General features: G+C 37.5%; 1 protein-coding gene and 1 long non-coding RNA gene across 3 annotated transcripts; one reads left to right on the top strand and one right to left on the bottom strand.

The window, feature by feature from the left end:
- Positions 1 to 2375: 2375 nt before the first annotated feature.
- Positions 2376 to 19252, bottom strand: LOC124643414 (ras-related protein Rab-31). 2 transcript variants are annotated; one of them, XM_047182400.1, is made up of 6 exons: positions 19029 to 19252; positions 8631 to 8758; positions 7295 to 7437; positions 6727 to 6871; positions 5337 to 5460; positions 2376 to 4886 (listed from the first exon to the last, which is right to left on the bottom strand). In XM_047182400.1, the coding sequence occupies exons 1-6, from the start codon at positions 19069 to 19071 to the stop codon at positions 4780 to 4782; spliced, it is 690 nt and encodes a 229-aa protein (XP_047038356.1). In that variant the 5' UTR covers positions 19072 to 19252; the 3' UTR covers positions 2376 to 4779. The 2 variants fall into 2 exon arrangements, with proteins under 2 accessions (XP_047038356.1, XP_047038357.1); XM_047182401.1 differs by having other exon boundaries at positions 2376 to 4874.
- On the top strand, positions 11796 to 12818 carry LOC124643416. The gene is made up of 3 exons (XR_006985940.1): positions 11796 to 11874; positions 12584 to 12710; positions 12791 to 12818. It is a non-coding gene; the product is annotated as an uncharacterized LOC124643416 (long non-coding RNA).
- Positions 19253 to 19803: the final 551 nt, after the last annotated feature.

Genomic DNA, 19803 nt, shown 5'->3' with positions numbered 1-19803 from the left:
CATATGTAGTTTTACCCGTCAAAAAGTCTTCCCATCTTGTATGTATCAAATACATTTGGCTATATAGTTATGAAAATATTGCAACATGTAGCCAAGCTATTTCATATATAAATCTTCCAAATGTTATTTACAATGTTAGAATTTGTATGTATTTTATAATAATTAAGATTTTGACCAATTACAATATAGACATTATCAATAAAGCAAAATGTGTGAATTTTTATCAATTTAGGTATAATTGTTTGTTTTTTCAAAATTTTATTTTAAAAGTATTTATATTTTTGGCATTTAGTACTTAAAATATACTATGAAAAAATATACAAGTTGGTTGATTACGTAAAAATATGTTCTTTGAGAGCAGTTATCCATTTCCAAAATATGAAGTTATGGATAAGACAAACCTTCACTTCTTAATTTTTTTTTATACATCATCATCATTTTTATCGTCCCACTGCTGGGCTGCGGCCTCCTCTCACACAGAGAAGGAAGAGATTTATCTTAGGTTGTAATACAAATATCTGTGCCTTTATTCTTAATTTTAATGTGCCTTATTATAGTTAACTTTTGCAACTCAAGTTGTATGGTGGTTTATAAGAATATGGTTTAGAGTTGTGAATATTCGTGTGTTGTTATCATTTCAAAATTATATGAGACGTACTGTTATTTAAACAAAATAATATTCTTTCAAGGGCCGATTTTTCAATCGTCATATAACTTTTCTGAAGTACTCAGCTGAATCCAGTTAGACTGGAAGCCGACCCCAACATGATTGGGAAAAAGGCTCGGAGGATGATGATAACTTTTACGAAGAATATGTTTGACGTTTTAATAGTTTTTCTATAGAAAATATGTGGAACCACTATATTTTATTTTTCAGATAGAAGTTAACTGATGATTGAAAAATCTACTCTTATTCGGCACCTATATCAATAAATTGTAAAACGTATTTTTCATTGCATTTAATTCTATTTCATATGTAATATAATATATGTAATAATGTTCTAAGGGTACACTTACCTACTGAGTTTGTTTTATTATTATGTCGTGATTATTTGAGTGATTTTTAAATGGGTATTAAATATGTTGTTTGAATATAACTGTATTTTATTCCAAACTTACCAAACCTCACTGCCTCGTTGGTCTACTGGTCGCATAGAGCGACTGCTGTGCCCTAGGTTTCGGGTTCCGGGTCAAGTCGAAATAGCTTTGAGTTTAAGAAACTTTTACAAAGCAGCCTGGAAGTGGTAATTGATACACCCGTACATCGAAGATCGCATTAGGGTTGATTTATATTAGGCCGGGCCGTGCCGTGTCCGGGCTTTTACGAAATTCTAAAGACGAGCGTCGTTTGTGGCCCGGACGGGCCACGGATCATGCACTGTGTTATATAAACTGCTTCATACAAAATGTATGGAACGTTTCACATCCGTGCCCCGGACGAGCCACGTACACGGCACGCCCCGGACACGGCTCGGCCTAATATAAATCATCCTTTAAATGTCGGTCCTGCTTGTGATTATGTGATGAGAGTGAAGGAATAGTGAGTGCACATGTCTGCAAAAATGCTTTTGCACTATAAAATGTCATGCGCAGCTGGCTGATCTCCAGTAGCGGTGTAGGGGGGGGCGGTCCGCCCCGTGTGCCACATCTCGGGGGGTGCCATCTCGTTCGGCACATATCTGCACGAGCAGGATGGCGCGGGCAGAAGGGACAAGTCACTGAGGGTGCCATTCTAATTTGTGAAGCGTAGGTTCACTACCATTACTACCATTTACTGCGCGATATTCAAATTCCTTTCCGGTCGTTTATTTTTCAAACTTGTTTGAGTAATTTTGTGTTCTAAGGCCCGGTTGTTCGTACGTCACGGTAAAGTTAAAAGACCGATGTCAATTTTGACCACGGTTAATTTGACGTTTTTATTATGAAATTTTAACGTTCAACAATGCTTTTTGAATTTAAACCCTGTTAATTTTACTGTAACTAGAATTTAACTCTAACCTTGACGTAACTGAGCTTCGAACAACCGGGCCTAAAACTCAAAAATTTCGTTACACTTTACATTAATTTTATCTGCTTTCTTTAGATATCTTTTTGCGTCCCAAAGATCAAAAATTACGTGCTCGCTACGCTCGCGGCTTCTTCACTTAACAGAGATTTTTTCAAACTTGTTTGGGTACTTTTGTGTTAATTCTGTATGATTTTACTACGTGATTATATTTTGTCGTTTTTTTTGGGGGGAAGGAGGTTGCTCAATAAGTAGTCCGCCCCGGGTGCCACCCGATGCTACGCCGCCACTGCTGATCTCCTTACATGAGACATCATCATAATTATTTCAACAGGGGGAATAGAACTATAGTAGCAATAAAACAACCAAATAAACATTATTTATATATTGATTTGATAATAAACTTAATACAAAAGTGTACATAATAAATTCATTTGGTCCAACTTTACAATACGTAACTATCTTCATATCAAAAATATATAAATGTAATATTATTTCTATACTAACTATAACGATAACCGAACCATTTTCAGTTGTCAAATCGCTGATTTGACCAATGGGCGGCAAGTATACGCTGGTTATGGTATGGTTATCGTTATAGTTAAATGGTGCAACTTACTGTAAGATTTTAACAATTCCTTGGTATATTTTGTCCTGTTTTTAAAGTTACCCTGTCTTATAAAATAACAATTTCAAATTGAGCATTTAGAAGACGACTAATTTCTGAATTGCAAATGTCTCCCTCTTATTATTATTTTTTGTAGTGCATCAGTATTTTTTTTTGTTACTTTAATTGATTTTATTCACAATTCAGAAATGAGTCGTTGATTGGCAAGAATTGGATAGTTCAATGTGAATGTGCAAATATTATAATCAAAATTATATTCTAACTAATTACATATTGTTATTAATTTTCATTTTTACTTTAAATGACTAAAATAGAATAAACTGTCACACACCAAATCACAGTCCATTTATACCTTTTTGATTTTTATATACTCTTCAATGTTACATTTTTGTAATTCCGTTAAAACTTAACTCACGTTGGTTTTATTAAAAAAATAAAGTATCTGAAAGTAAAATAAAAAATAAGAGTTGAATATTAATTGAGCTAAAAACCTAGTAATATAGTTAAAAGGTTATCTAGTTAAAAATAAAATCATTTTTCTTTCTTTCCAGTTTTTTTTTTCATATTTTTTATCAATCTATACTAATAGTATAAAGCTGAAGAGTTTGTTTGTTTGTTTGTTTGAACGCGCTAATCTCAGGAACTACTGGTCCGATTTGAACAATTCTTTCAGTGTTAGATAGCCCATTTATCGAGGAAGGCTATAGGCTATATTTATCCGGGTTCGTGCAGAGGTTCCCACGGGATGCGGGTGAAACCGCTGGCAGAAGCTAGTTTTAAATATCATAAGTAGTTAAAATAACCTAATATAATACAGACCTGTGTACTTAAAACTAGAAATAATAATTAGTCATAACGGAATGTTAAAAATAATGTCTTTTAAAATGTTTGTAAGTATGTATGTGTAATACTAAATTATCCTGCGGTTTCACTTGTGTCATACATAAGTTAACTGCCTTTTTCACGTGTCACGTAGCCTTCATCGATAAGTGGCCTATCTAACTTAATTGTAGCATCTGAGGAACATCACCAAAGGGAATTCTGAAAAGGCTAGGGCATTCATCATCTGCCTAGCCTTTTCCCAACTATGTCTGGGTCGGCTTCCAGTCTTACTGGATGCAGCTGAGTACCAGTGCTTTACAAGGAGCGACTGCCTATCTGCTCAACCTAGGTACCAGGGCGACCCGATACCTCTGAGATTAGCGCGTTCAAACAAACAAACTTAACTTTAAATACACAAGTGAAACCACGGGATAAAGCTAGTTGAATAAATAACAGAAAATAAGAAATAAAAAAATATTACCCAATTGTAAGAATCTGATATCTTATTTGGAATTATTCCAAAAAATAATCCTCCATAGCAAACACTGTTACGGGAATGTAAATTCGTCTGATTGTGAATCTTATAAGATTTAGTTTCATTTTGTATTTGTTTTAATTTTACTTTTTAATACAATACAAAATTGTATTAAATTAATTACAATGGTAAATCACATGTTTTCGAGAACAAATTAATATTTTTGTGATTTTTATTTTTACTTATAAAATATAAAAATTTACATCGAAATGACAGATTTTTAGACATTGACAGAATGCCCAGTCAATGGTTAGATCTCTTTATTTTTCTTATTTCATGAAATAAGGTTAAAAGGTTTACTCCCGTGCGACCATCAGCCAATTCTATTGTATTTATCCTCGCGCTTTTTCTAGAATTTGGTCAGTGAATCAGTGGAATTCGTTAGAATGGGCGAGAATTCCAACGAATTCGCGCGTCGTGATGCATAATTGACTCTTTTATTCCATTTCATTCTGGTGTAAATTGAGTTAACAATAATTTATTCATGTCTTAACTGCTCTGTGGTATCAACTTCGGTTAAGCAAACGTACTTGAAGAGAACTATTATGGCAAAATTCCACCAAAATTGTTAGGTACGCAAAAATATGCACGCATCACGCGAGAATGCCATGCCTACTAGCATGTATTCGCGTACAAAGTTTTGCTACAGCGAGTACACCACGAGATACATTTGTTGTCACACACTGATGAAATTTCACCCTTAACCTTTTCACTATCACTTCTAACACTTTTCACATAAGTCCTCGTGCACCTGCCACCCATCCATGCAGTGGCCTCGTGGCTCGTCGGTCAGCAGCACATGTTTTTCTGAACATCTCCATGTGCAATGCTGTCTATACTCCACGCTGGTAGTTCCACTTTGCCTGTATGTGTAGCGTCTTCTTCTGTGGGAGAACCTGGGGTTAGAAAGAGGATATTATGGTCTTCTTGTATGGGTTGTATGTAAAGCTGAGAATTTTCTTGTATTGTATTTTTGGTAAATAATAGTAATTAATTTGTAAAAGACATCTGTGTTGCTGGGAAGTTTGTTCTGCACCACTTCTTCTTCCCAGCCATAACACTAAGAAGTGGTTAAAGGGGGGCGTTTTGGGGGAGCTGTCATTTTTGTTATTTTGACGTGAAAAGGTGCTGAAAACTAGCCTACTCTCAATAAAAGACTTTGACCTGTATGTAATTATGTCTGGTCTCGCCGATTTTGATGTTTTCAGCATAGTATTTGTCACATTTAGGAAAAGGTTTCATGTATTATTAATGAAGTCGGTTCCCCCCCCTCCCCCCGACTAACTCAAAATAGATTTGTTGATTTTATTACCAAAAAACTCCTAGTATAATAAGAGCACACATACCTGTAGGTATTTTATCGTTGTCAACATCGGCGGAGTCGTATGACCGCAGCGAGGAGACCAGGTTGGAGCTGGACAGCTTCAGCAGAGCAGCTGCCGTGTTCAGGAATACTTCGTCTATTCCTTGCTGAGGACCAGAGATGAAGGATTTTGTTATGAGATGAGATTCTATTTAATTTGATTATCAAACTATCGGCTGACTTTGCGGTGTTTCTTAAGTTACATGTCAGTATTATTGTTATGTCGAAATAAACAAGGGATGTCATGTGTTAGGAGGGGACAGACTAACAGTAGAATGTCATTATCTGCTTAACTTTTTCCCAACTATATTAGGGTCGGCTTCCAGTTTAACTAGATGCAGCTAAATACCAGTGTGCCACATAAAGCGACTGTCTATCTGGCCTCCTCAACCAAGTTACTGGGGCGACCCGATAACCCCTCTTTTTTCATCATCAAGTCACAAGTCATCAAATGACCTCTCCCGCTGTGGATGCAGCGTGAGGGAGTGTCAGACTCTTACTAACTAAAACCCACCATGTTCCTTCTTAAGTCCTTATATGTATGATGACCGCAGTAGCTCTTTCGAACAATCCCGCAGCCCCGGCAAGCCTCGACTCCAGTGGATGCCATTGAGACCCACTAGGGTCAAAGAGGACCACTGGGACTCCTTGGAAAGTAGGATCTAATGGAATATTAACCTGATCATGTAGAGAGAAGACCGTGGTAGCTCTTTTGAACAATCCCGCAGCTCCTGTAGGTTAAGGGGACCCTATACCCCTTGGAAGGCAGTTATAACTACCTGGTCATGCAGCGCGGAGGTCTCGCAGTAGTGGGCGCCGATGGACTCTGCGAACTGTGCCGCCTCGCTCGCCTGCACGCCGCGCAGCTCTGCCAGCTCACTCTTAATGCCCACCACTGATAGCACCATCGCGTCGGGTACCGCGCTGTTAGTAGGCATTTCATCATCTGCCTGGCTTATATAGCCTCCTCAAGTATGTTACTTGGACGACCCGATACCCCTCTTTTTTCTGTCATCAAGTCAAAGACTTTAGAAGACCCATCTTGCTGTGGATGCAGCGTGAGGGAGTGTCAAAAACCTACCATGTTTTTTCTGGAGCCCAAAGTGTACTAAGGCAGCGGTAACTCGCGCGACGAGTCCCGCAGTCCCGGCAGGTTTTGGCCCTACAGGGTCCTTCTAAGACCCTATTGACAGCTCCCGCTGTGGGTGCAGCGTGAGGGATTGTCAGACTCTTACTGACTAAAACCAACCATATTCCTTATGGTTCCTTCTGGAGACCTCTGTATTCTAAGACCGCGGTAGCTCTTTCGAACAATCTCGCAGCTCCTGTAGGTTAAGGGGACCCTATCCAATTTGGAAGGCAGTTATAACTACCTGGTCATGCAGCGCAGAGGTCTCGCAGTAGTGGGCGCCAATGGACTCCGCGAACTGTGCCGCCTCGCTCGCCTGCACGGCGCGGAGTTCTTCCAGGTCACTCTTATTGCCCACCACTGATAGCACCATCGCTTCGGGTACGTTACTGGAAGGAATAATGAAAGAAAATGTAAAAACGATTATGATTTTTCAATCCTTTAGGACAACTCTGGGTTAATCAGGGTGAGTCAGATGTCAAAAATTTAATGTTAGAAGAAAATGCCACACATTCACAAATATACATACTTGCTTTTGCGACTTTTAAGACTGCAAATCTCGCTGTCGCGTTTCGGTTTGCATTAAAAAGGTATCTTATAAGTTATGCATGCAAAAAAGGCTTGAAGCTACTTTTTGATTTGTTTCAGAGCTCTTTAAGATATATGCTTAATATAAAAGATCCTGAGATTCATGAGATTTGCAAAATCAGGCCACAATTCTGAGAAGAGGCAAAAACCCTGAAAACTCAAGATAAATCCTGAGATATGGTTCCAATATAACGAAAAATTACGGGATATATGGTTAAACATACCTCTGCAACTCCTTAACCCATCCTTTGATAGCGACAAAGCTGTTAAAGTTAGTGATATCGAAGACTAGTAGCGCGGCGTTAGCGTTTCGATAATACATCGGTGCCATTGAGCGAAACCTCTCTTGTCCTGCTGTGTCCCATACCTGGAATATTGAGACAGGCTGTTAATAATGGCGTACTAGCCAATTGTCTCATATAAGGAGATCAGCCAGCTGCGCAGGACATATTATAGTGCACAAGCATTTGCGTAGATACAGGCGCCCTCTCTATTCCTTCACTCTCATAACGCGATGGGACGATAATCCTACATGACCGGAGAGAGATCAGCCGCAGGACCGACATTAACGTGCTCTCCGATGCACGGGTGTATCAATAACCAACTTCCAGACTGTGGGCTGCTTTGTGAAAGTTTCTAAAACTCACAAACCTCCCCACTCAGAGACATTTAATGATTACTTAAGTCACTCCTTAGTGACGGAATGTCATACAAATCCTTCACTAAGGAATGGCTTAAGTAATCATTAAATGTCTCTGAGTGGGGAGGAAAGCGGTTTTTTGTCGACCTCTAGACCACTTGCAGAGCAGTACGATTAGATTAGAAGACGATTAGAAAAAATATTTCAGTGTTACATTGATCGAAGAAGGCTTATATTTTTAGGATGCACGGAGTAGTTGCCATGGCATGATATAAAACGGTAGGAGGAAGCCAGTTCAAGTCATAAACTCGTATTTGACCCGCTCAGTGCAAGCGAACTTACCTACTTACTTAAAAAGAGAGCATGACCTTTCTGTTTTGGTGGTTCCTTATCTAATATCGTCAAAACATTCGGCTTATAAATAAATACATATTAAGTAGATAGGTTAGGTACTAAAATTATTATGATTTTGAGAGAAAAAATATTGTCTAACCGGTGGTACCGGTAACCTAAAAGCGATGTGGAAACTGGCTGTCATGATATGGGCATGTGATGCGGAGGAATGAGAGTCATGTTGTGAGGAGGGTGATGAGCATGAATGTGGAGGGATATAGTGGAAGGGATCGACCAAAGAAACGATGGATGGATCGTGTGAAAAACGATTTGGTTAGAAATAATGTTAGGTACTTGGGACACGATGGCAGATAGAAGAGTATGGTAGGAGAAGACATTGTGCGCCGACTACAACTAATTTTGAAATACAGTAGGATGATGATGAAGTGTTAGATATTAGAAAGAGCTTCCATAGGCCTATTTGAAATAAAAAAAATTGAGTTTGAGTTCTCACACAGAGAAGGACTGAGCGTCAATCACCACATCCACTCAAAGTAGATTAGTTAATGTAAATAAGGGATAAATACCTGAAGTTTAACCCTAGCGTTGTCCAAGTTGATATTGCAGGTGAAGAAAGAAGCTCCTATCGTTGGAGATATGTGCTTGGAGAACATCTTGCCTATGTACCGGACCACAAGGCTGGTCTTGCCGACACCTGGAATTAAAATAGGCATGTTAAAAGTGTCCTTTGGTTGATTGAATTAACAACCATTCAAGTATGATTCACGAGTTACACAAGTGACGGTTTAACTAGTTTAGGTTAAGAATTTTTTAGTTATATGGAGTAGGAGATCGATCGTAGGACAAAAATAACATTATCAAAGCACAGATATAAAGGACTGTTCTTTGTATGTGCAATTTCCCTGAAATATCACTATAAGCGAAGTCATTATGTTTGATCAACGCTTGGCGTATTCGGTCCTAGGATAGATCGATCATAAAGTTAAACAACATATCTCACGGTTGGTCCGAATGAGTGTCATGACGAGTTCCTCCGTGTTTTCTAAAGCAAGTTAAATTGGTGGGACCCGGCTGTTGTTTGAACATCTTTGGCAGTCGTTAGGGGTAGTCCGAAGTCAGAATTTTGACAACCAATTAGGAGTATCGGGTGGCCCCGGAAACTGGGTTGAGCAGATTAGAGGAATCCAACTTCAACATAGTTGGGAAAAGGCTAGGCTAGATGATAAATTATATCCCAACTTAGATAATGTGGGTCATCATTATAAACGGCCAAAGTTTAAGCTCTATACTGTGTTAATAGTTCGAGTTTGGCTTATAAGAACAGGTATGGCGATGACAACAAAAAAGGAAACAGGTTTTATCTCATACATTTTGTTCGACTAACATAAAAATAATGACCCAGTGGATTTCGGTTACGCAATATTTAGCAAAAAGGGTACAGCAGAAGATTATCTACCTCTAACATAATAGAGGATATTGTCCTATGAAACTCCTGAATCGATTTGAAACATTATTTCACTATTCCTGAGTTACATAGGCTATATTTTTTCCGGGTAAAGGTAGGAGTTCTCCCGGTACGCAGGGGAAACCGAAACAGCTGTTAGATAACTTTATTTTATATACTAGCTTCTGCCAGCGACTTCGTCCGCGTTAGATTTGGACTTTGTGCAAAGAGAGGAAGAAATAATAATCACCAGCCTATCCAATTATCTAAATCTATGCGTACCTAGCCTATTGGTATGAGTGAGTGTTATAAACGTCAGAGTAGACAAATATAATCAGGAAGCTCTGAACTGCTTAGCAATCGGAAGTTACACGTGTAAAGTCAACCATCAAAGATAGACATATACTGTCGTGGGATATTTTTCACATAATTTAAAGGAGAACATTTCCGTCATACGTGGTTTCTATATATCTTTAAACATTAAGGCTGCACACGCGACGGAAGCTTAAAAAATGGAGTAACTTTTCCCGTTTTCCCAACATTTCTCTTCACTGCTCTGCTCCTATTAATCGTAGCGTGATGAAAAGTATCCTATAACCTGCCCAGGAGTGTGAAGAATATTTTTGCCAAGTTTTATTAAAATCCGTCGAGTGGTTTTTGTTTCTATATCGAACATACAGACAGACAGACAGACAGACAGACACAAAAATTTTACTGATTGCATTTTTGGCATCAGTATCGATCACTTATCACCCCTGATAGTTATTTTGGAAATATATTTAATGTACAGAATTGACCTCTCTACAGATTTATTATAAGTATAGTTTGCGGTTTTACTCAAGTTCTGATGAAACTTTACCTAGATGTTTTCTGTAGTAAAATAAATAATGGCGATTTCAGATTCACAGATTTCCGGTTTTTGAAGGAGATCCCAAATAAAATGGATCAAATATGTGGACTGAACCTCACTCTCAAAGCCCGATGGGAGGGTAATCCGACAGCACAAGAGCGCTTGCAATTTTGCGATAGGTCCTACGGGTCAGTTCAACAAAAAATATGAATATGTATTAATTTAATAACGTTCATATACTTTTGAAAAAATGCTCCTTGTAAAGTCAAGAACTGCGTTGGTTGCTTAGATTATTATACAAGACTATTCTAAACATAACAGACAAAGAACATTAGCTTATTGATACTTAAAATAGTTGATAGTTAATCTATAAAACTGGTTTACAAAATCATTATGTAGCATGACATAAGACAGAAAGCATGTTATTTTATTTTTTTACTAGCTGTTCCACGCGGTTTCACCCGCGTCCCGGGGACACTACTGCCCGTACCGGGATAAAATATAGCCTATGTTACTCGGAAGAGTGCAGCTTTCCAACAGTGAAAGAATTTTTCAAATCGGGTCAGTCGTTTCGGAGTCTTTAGGGTACAAACAAACACAAAATGTTTCCTCTTGATTATGTTAGTATAGATTAAAAAATAACTAATAATAAATATATAACCTTTTTTATAATCAGAATGCGTCATACGTTTTTGATCGATAAATTAGCATATTTTTTGGGAAGCCTGTCTGTATTTTTATTAATGAAATAAAACCTGTCGTTTAACTAAATTCCTGCATAACAAATGTTGTTAAAAGATCCTCGCGTAAACCTTACACGAGTAGGTAAATATAATGTCTACAGAATCGATATCTTAAAAAAAAAATCGTATTAAATTACCATACGTTCGTATGTAATAGTTTTTAGTCTACTTACAGTAATTTTTAGTGTAAAAATACCTCTTTTATAATATTATTTTGTATTAAGTTGTAAATACACATATTTCTGTACATAATACACGTTTTTTTGTTGTAAATAAAAATAAATCTATATGAAAGAAAGCCGTGTTAATTACACATTTTATAACTCAAGAATGGCTGAACCGTTTAAGCTGAAGATTAGAGCTTAGACTCGGGAGAAGGGCATAGGATAGTTTTTGTCATCATCCGGGTGAAACCACGGGCAGAAGCTAGTATAAAAATATATTAGAACAGTTTTTCTGATTACTAGTAGTGAAGTTTACTTAGAATTTATCGATTTCAAACGATATCCACAAAGCGTTTAGTAAACAATCGGGTGTTATTGTGATATCAGTGAGTCATTTGTGCAGTGACTAGCGAATCTGATAACAGTTGCAGTATGAAGTTGTATGAATATTTCATTTATATCAGACAGACAAGTGCAGATTGATCATAAAGTTAGGCAACGCTTGGTGCGGTCGTTCCTTGGACGTGGACGAGTTCCTCCGTGTTTCGGAAAAACGATAAATTGGTCATTTAAACATCATTGGCACTCGTTACGCGTAGTTAGAAGCCAGTAAGTCTGACACCAGTCTTACCAGGAGGTATTGAGTTGCCCGGGTAACTGGGTTGAGGAGGTCAGTTAGAGCAGTCGCTCTTGTAAAACGCTGTACTCAGCTACATCCGGTTAGACTGGAAGCCGACCCCAACATGATTGGGAAAAAGGCTCGGAAGAAAATATGGGCGAAACAACATAAAAATTAAAAGCATTAGAATTGATAACCTCATCCGTAGTGTTGTACGTACTTTCATAGCAAATGAATCATTTCATTTCCTTTTTGGGAAGTCTATTAAAATACTTAAAATAACCTGGGATCTGGGCATTAAGAAGAATATCACAAAACTAACATAAGCGTAAAAGTTCTGTGTCAAAAACAAAAGAAATAGTTTATTGTTTATAGAAACAGGAATCGAGAAAATGAATCTTCGCTTAACACCACAATAACAATGAATATTCTTAAAAACCTTGTCTAAATGAAAGTCTGTGAACCAGTCTAGACTCAAAGTAACGCTAATCAATTGACCGCCGAGGTTAAGCGGCTTTCGTCACGGTCGCTCCACGGATGGGTGAACATTGAACCAAATCTCTGCAAATCGGCTTTAACTTAAGTTATTTTTGGGTATTGTCGGCCAAAAATTTGTCTACCTGTTTTGACTGAGGTCTTATATCGCTTAAGCTCATCTTTTTAATGGAACGTAAAGGCAAATTGACTGTGCTGTTTCAGGACATTCAAATGAATCAGAATTGGGGTGGTAGAACCACATTTCTGGCGTATAGAAGTTTTATTTCAAGAATGCGGGTGAAGTATACTAGTTTGTGTAAAGAAATACGTACATGCACATTGTCTCCGAGTCAGTACAAAGACAAATAAGCATGCATTAACATTTTTACACACAAGCTTGCCTATGTTAACACCTTTCCTTTTTTTTAGCCTCGTCAAAAATCATCAAATGACCCCTCCCGCTGTGGGTTAGCAGCGGTGAGGGAGCGTCAGACTCTTACTGACTAAAAACCGTCGTGTTCCGTCGTAGGCGGTAACTCTTTCGAACAATTCCGCAGCCCCAGCAGACCAATGTTAACACCTGAGGTACAGCCATGCACATTGGTGGAATAAAAAATAATCATCGTTATTTGCTACTTTTGATAATAACAGCTCAAAAGTTAAAATATAAGCCAAGGAAAGTCAATCCCCTGTGACAAATAAATATTAAAGCATTACTTCACACTTTCTGTTTTACTTCAAACAATTGAGCTAGCCAATCCGTCTCACACAATATGAAGATAAGCTATTGACAATATAATCATGTTGGATTTATTGCAAAGCTGACTACTGTGTGCTATCAGTCAGATTAGATAACGAAAAGAGGGTAGACAGAGGATGTGGTAAAACAAAGATGTATTTTTTTAAAACTAGGGAGTGATCATTATCATCTCCCGAGCCTTTTCTTAACTATGTTGGGGTCGGCTTCCAGTCTAACCCGATGCAGCTGAGTACCAGCCACAAGCAGCGACTGCCTTATCTGATTCCACTACTAAGTTACCCAGGCAACCCGATACCCCTTGGTAAAACTGGATGTCAGACTTTCTAGCTCGCAACGTCTGCCAAAGATGTTCAAATGACAGGCGAGACCAGGGGCCCGATTCTCCTAATTTTACTTAAGCGACCTTCGATTGACGTTCGACTCGATTCGACTGAGATCCAATCCCGACTCGATTACTATTGAAGCGTATGTGGCATCCCGCTATTTTTTCTTTGAAATAAACGTTTTTATTCTTTTCTGTCATTCAATAATGAATCATTTTGTCTGCAAATGTTTTACGATTGCAAAATGATTGCACGGCAAACTACCGTATATACCAAAATTACCAAAATAACATACCAATCGCACACCAATCAAATGTCAATCGAATACGATTGGTCTTTTATTAGTAGCAGAATGCCCGATATGGTTAAAACTGCTATTACGATCGTATTGCGATTCGATTACTATTCGATTTTGACATTATTAACTTAGGAGAATCGGGCCCCAGCTTATGGTGCCTTCCGAAACACGGAAGAACTCGTCATGACAAGATGGTCACCTATCCACGGACCGACCGCGCCAAGCTTTGCTTAACCTTATGATCGATCCATTAATTATTGCAATACGATTGACACCCACAACTCCTCATAGGTCCAGTTGAAAACCAGCGTCAGGCACCAGCTGTCTGGCATAATTCCGAACTGGACCTATTTGGCGCAACCTTTTGTTCATTTTGTATTTTTTAGGGTTCTGTACCCAAAGGGTAAAACGGGACCCTATTGTTTTCGCTCCTCTGTCCGTCCGTCCGTCCGTCTGTCACCAGGCTGTATCTCGTGAACCGTGATAGTTAGAGAGCTGAAATTTTCACAAATACTGAAAACTAGAATTAAATAAATATTTTGGGGGCCTCCCATACAACAAACGTGATTTTTTTGTCCGTTTTATAAATCGGTACGGAATCCGTCTTGCGCGAGTCCAACTCGCACTTGGCCGGTTTTTATATGTGTATGTATGTCCTGTGTTGAGTCAATATATATTTTTTCTTCCTTCTTTCTTTTTAATCGCGCAGCTTTGACTTAGCCAACTTGCGCTCTACTTACGATTGAATATTTACAGTGAAATATTTTAATTATTGTAGTAATTGCTATTATAATTCCTACTAAGTATCTTTGTCACGCTTTCACTGTGAAACCACTGCATAGTTGTAGATCTTTGATATCCTATGCCTACTTTCGAATAACAGAACTCCATTATTCCTGCTACTGTGGATTTTTGCTTAATCCTAAGCTTCCCCAACACTACTCGCGAAGTTACCGAATTTCAGGGAATACAAAAGTGAAGAACATGAAGTAGGTACTTCGTCCAATTTTACTTCGCTTCAAACGGCTTTCGGTTGGTTACGGTCCAATTTAACTAAAAAAATATTTAATTACAAACGTGTTATTTGCAAAATTGTAAAAATGTTATAGAACCTGAGTCAAAGGGCCCGAAGGATCCTCGCGAAGTTGAACGAGTGTGAAGTGTGTATTTTCATAGGTATACATATACAAATTCTGCGAGTATTGTAGGAAAATAGAAAGAGAGTTTATATAAACAGCTCAGGAGAGCGCTCAGTTACAGCTGACGAATTTTCGCCGCTTTCGTAAGATTCTTCCTCCTGCCCTGTTCCCATTTTTATTTGATGTCAGCGCAATATGTCTTTCGCTTCCATTTTCCCCTGTGACTCGTTATACTGACACTCACTCACTTCCTATTCATGTCATCTTTTAGGCAATCCATCCGTCTTTTCTTAGGTCTTCCTCTCCATCCACCTACATTCATACTTAGCACACACTTTGTTGTATGCGTATCATCCCTCCTCATTACATGCCCATACCATGACAACCTTCTACTTCTCATCTTTTCTGTAACTGGCGCTACTTTCAGACTTCCTCTAATGTAGTCAATTCCTCACAAGATATAACATCTATGCTAGAGTAATATTAAAGTGGGCACAGAAGGCTACAAACTGGGCTTATTACAAGGTTAAAAGATAATACGTACGTAGGTACATACGTTCACTTGACACTGTATTATTATTACTTTTGTAGTTCAAGGGCTATTTTACGGAACTAAAACAAAAGAAGCCTTATCTAGTTTATCTCATATCAGCTGCCAGTGAAGGTCACGTAAAATCGTCCAGCCGTTTCGGAGATAACGCAAAATATGCAGAAGTACGAGCTAACACTTTTCCTTTCTCTTACGGTATTTTGTTTAATGCAAAATTGGTTTTTTTCTATGGTTCCCACAAGGATCTGGAATAAAGGTATTTGAATTCTTTCAATGAAGATAACGTAAAAAAATACAAACGTCCGAATTGAGAATCTCCTAGTTTTTGGGAAGTCGGGTAAAAACCAAGACAAACTCGCACTCGCATTTCATGGGAACAATATTGATCCCGCTAACTTTGTATCGTTTAAACCTTCCCTGGGACCTGTGCAAAAAAATGAGCTAAAATCAAAATGAGCCACATCGGTCCAGCCATTCTCGAGTTTACATTTCTAACGAACAGCAATTCATTTTTATTGTGTAAGATATACCTACATACACCTGTTCAGTAGATTTAGAGATTACCCCCTTACAAACAAACTTACAATTTACTTCTTTATAACATTAATACAGAAAATCAGGATTGCAACTCCCTTGACCGACATAAGCAAAGGTATCACATAGCTTGTAACGGTTCATGCTCTGTTGCACAGATTTCTAAGACTTGTTTGTCATATGCAAGAAAGTTAATCTGTTTCCCTCTGGCTGTTATTTCCTAGATTATACTTAGCAAAAGCAAACAGTCGCTTCTTGTAAAGCACTGGCACTCAGCTAAATCCGGTTAGACTGGAAGCCGACCCCAACATAGTTGGGAAAAGGCTCGGAGGACGACTTAGCAAAAGCACACAAGGAAATGGTAAAGGGCGGGCGTTTTGGAGGCTGTCTTTTGTTTTTGACGTTCGAAAATGCTGATTAATCAGCCTAATTTGAATAAACGCTTTTGAGTTCTGAGTATTGTTTTGAAAAATTCGTGGATAATTCAAATGCCGTTTGGCGCAGTTGGATACGTGGGTGACCATCTAGTCCTGATGAGTTCTTTCGTGTTTTGGAAGGCACGATATATTGGTGGGTCCCGCCCGGCTGTCATTTAAACATCTTTGGCAGTCGTTACGGGTGGTCAGAAGACATAACTTCTTACCTGAACAACCCGATACAAGGGGTAACTTGGTTGAAGAGGTCAGATAGGCAATCGCTCTACGTAAAATACTGACATGCAGTTACATCGGGTTAGACTGGCAGCCGACACCAACGTAGTGGGAAAAGAGCTAGGCAGATGATCAAATATTTTTTTTAAGTGACCTATTAACGATAGGATGTAAAAGTATTACACTTGTCAATTTATGATTTAAATTAAAAAGATATACATTATTATAATTCTTAAACAAAAATTAATCACCTAGATTAAGATCAAAAAGTATGTACAGCCTACTTTATCCTAGAGATTAGATAAATAAATTAAATTTTTCTGTGTGTACTGCATAAATTATAGCATTAATACCTACTATATCCTTGGATACCGATTTATCTTTTAGCAAAACATGTGCAAGATTATTTAAAGTGCCAAGTATCACTGTAAACTGCTGCATTGATTGATTCGAAGGGAAGATGAACTGTCATTTGGACATCTTTGTCAGTCGTTAGGGGTAGTCAGAAGCCGGAACATCTAACAACCAGTCATGCCAAGAGGTATTGGGTTGCCCTAGTAACTGGATTGCGGAGGTCGGATAGACAATCTCTCCTTTTAAAACACTGCTCAGGTGTTCCGAAAAGGCTAGGAAAATGATGTGAAAAAGATAGAAAATATTATGCATAAATGAATATGTTACTTAGGCAGGTAGTGGTTTTCAAATAAGTAGTCGTATAATCCTACACAAATTCAGAGATAGTTTTTTTAAATAATTGTTATGCATCCATCATTTATATCTGATTTCCTTCCCGTTAAAAAGGTAAAATTATATTAATAATCCGACAAGGAAGGAAGGAAGCTAGAAATTGAATATAAATAAAATAATAACTAAATGCTGATAGTTAACTTCGCAGATAACATACATCTATACATAATATAATAGAGAGGAAAAAAATATATTTATAACTTAAAGGAATTTGAAAAATTCTTTCACTGTTGGAAACCTACACTCTTCCCGAGTAACAGAAGCTATATCATATCCCAGTATGCAGGACTGCGCAGGACATATTATAGTTTGTGCGTATTTGCTTGGACACAGGTGCACTCACTATTCCTTCACTCTCATAGTGCGATGGGACGACAATCCGACACAACCGGTGAAAGATCAGGCGCAGGATAAACATTATGCTTTCCGATGCACATTTACAATGTTAGTATTAACATTGTGATAAATTGTGACTGTATGATAACAATTGATTTTATTGATTTGAATCAGAAATGAATCATAATTGAAATGGGGACATGACATTCATCATGTAATTTTATTTTTACTAGCTGTTTCACCCGCGTACTGTGGGAACTACTGCCTGTACCAGGATAAAATATAGCCTATGTTACTCGGGAACAGTGTGGCTTTCCAAAAGTGAAATAATTTATCAAATTGTTTCGTTCAATTCAAATTTCAAAATTCAGTTGTTCCGGAGCCTTCAGGGTACAAAAAAGGTTTCCTATTTATTTTATTACTGTACGTAGAAGTAAAGATATTATGTATGTTGATGATCAGTTGCGTTATTAAGCCGAAAATAGATCTCAGTGGCGTGCACTTGGAGAGGCCTATGTCCAGCAGTGGACTGCGATAGGCTGATGATGATGATGATCAGTTGCGTTATTATTATTTATAACAAGAGTTATTTATGACTAACATGATTTTGTATGATAAAAGTGGATAAACTTATTTGAAAACAAATATGAACATGTTTATTGCTTATTTAATATATGTATTTTATTACATAGGTGTGTAACTGATTAAGTTAATAATTCAATTTTTACAAAAATAAGTTAATATATAGGTACTTTAGTTATCTGCTGACTGGATTTCTTTTGGATATTTAAGATAATAAATTGTGTGGAGTAACTGGGTTGAGGTCAGTTAGGCAGTCGCTCCTTGGGTCAGTGGGTTGTCTTAGGGAATAGGGGGAAAGCATTGGTACTCAGCTGCATCAGGTTGGACTGAAAGACAACCAGCATAGTTTGGAAGAGGCTGAGCAGATGATAATGAAATTGTATGGATTTTAGTCGAGTATAGTTTTAGAAAAAAACTTTACTTGAGACCAAAACGGACTATGTTAAACTTATTTTTTTCAGCGGTCGGTAAATACTTTGTACTAAATTCGAATAAGTAATAAGTATAAAAAAGAAGGTCGTGCTCGCTAGATCGAGCATAAAAACTGGAAAACAAGGCAATTTGAGCACATAATTACAAGTTCTAAGATTTTTACAATAGTTTACTAGTTTCGACAATGATGTTATTATTTAGGATGCTAGAAATTATTACGAAACCACTGATAGGACGATACCTAACCAAATTAATTTGATGTTCATTACGACACCGACTTTTAACTTGTAAGAAATCAAATAGCAATTGGACTTACCTTGCGATCCTAAAACTACAATCTTAGCTTCAATAACTTTCATTTTGTACACAAACACATAAACTTAACAGCAACACGATTTATTTGTCACTTTACATTGTTTTCTTATTATTTAAATGAGTAAACAATGAAATAATTGACGCGAAACACGTTTGCCTCTCACTAACTTTTACGAACGAAACTAAAAAAAAAGAAGTTTACAGATTAAGTTAGTAAATCAAAAAGACTTCAAAAACTAGTGGAGTAAAGTGATTTGTTTGAGAAGCAAACACAATTTAAATCGGTCGGATTATATTTGGATTCGTTTGTAGCGACATCTAGCGACACGATGGAAAAGTATCTAGTTGTATATAGTGGCTTTCTTTCTGTTTCTGGTGCTGGTTCTAGAAACAGTCAACAGATGGCGCTGCTGATTTTAAAGAGGAAAGATTTGATTGTTTCTTTTTTTAAGAATAAACTCCAAAACTAATGGACCGCTTTGAAAATATATTTCAGTTTTGGGAAGCTACCACTCTTCCCGAGCAACACAGGCTTTTTATCCAAGAGCGGAAGGAGTTCCTTTGGGACTTGGCAGAACTCTGTGAACAGCTAGAATGAACTAAATAGGTCTAAATTAATACGTAAAATTAAGCTGTGATAGCCAGCATAATAGCTGAGCGTTTATTGCAAATAAAATGGCGGATAGCTTAATAGTTTATGACTTATATTTTATAGTGATTGCTATAAGATGGGGAAGGCTCTGAAATAAGCGTCATAAAATGGTATTTTTATAGAC

The sequence above is a fragment of the Helicoverpa zea genome, chromosome 27 (genome assembly GCF_022581195.2).
Source record: "Helicoverpa zea isolate HzStark_Cry1AcR chromosome 27, ilHelZeax1.1, whole genome shotgun sequence".
In the NCBI taxonomy this organism is placed as follows: Eukaryota; Metazoa; Arthropoda; class Insecta; order Lepidoptera; family Noctuidae; genus Helicoverpa; species Helicoverpa zea.
Note: the sequence above shows the minus strand (reverse complement) of the source record. Positions and strands in the feature narration are given on the sequence as shown.

Bases quoted from the DNA above. Each gene is read 5' to 3' on its own strand.
- LOC124643414 (XM_047182400.1), bottom strand. From the start codon at position 19,071: ATGAAAGTTATTGAAGCTAAGATTGTAGTTTTAGGATCGCAAG. The intron at 8,759-19,028 runs GTAAGTCCAATT...TTTTAATTCCAG, and splicing joins TGTAGTTTTAGGATCGCAAG to GTGTCGGCAAGACCAGCCTT. The intron at 4,887-5,336 runs GTATGTGTGCTC...TTCTAACCCCAG, and splicing joins CAACGATAAAATACCTACAG to GTTCTCCCACAGAAGAAGAC.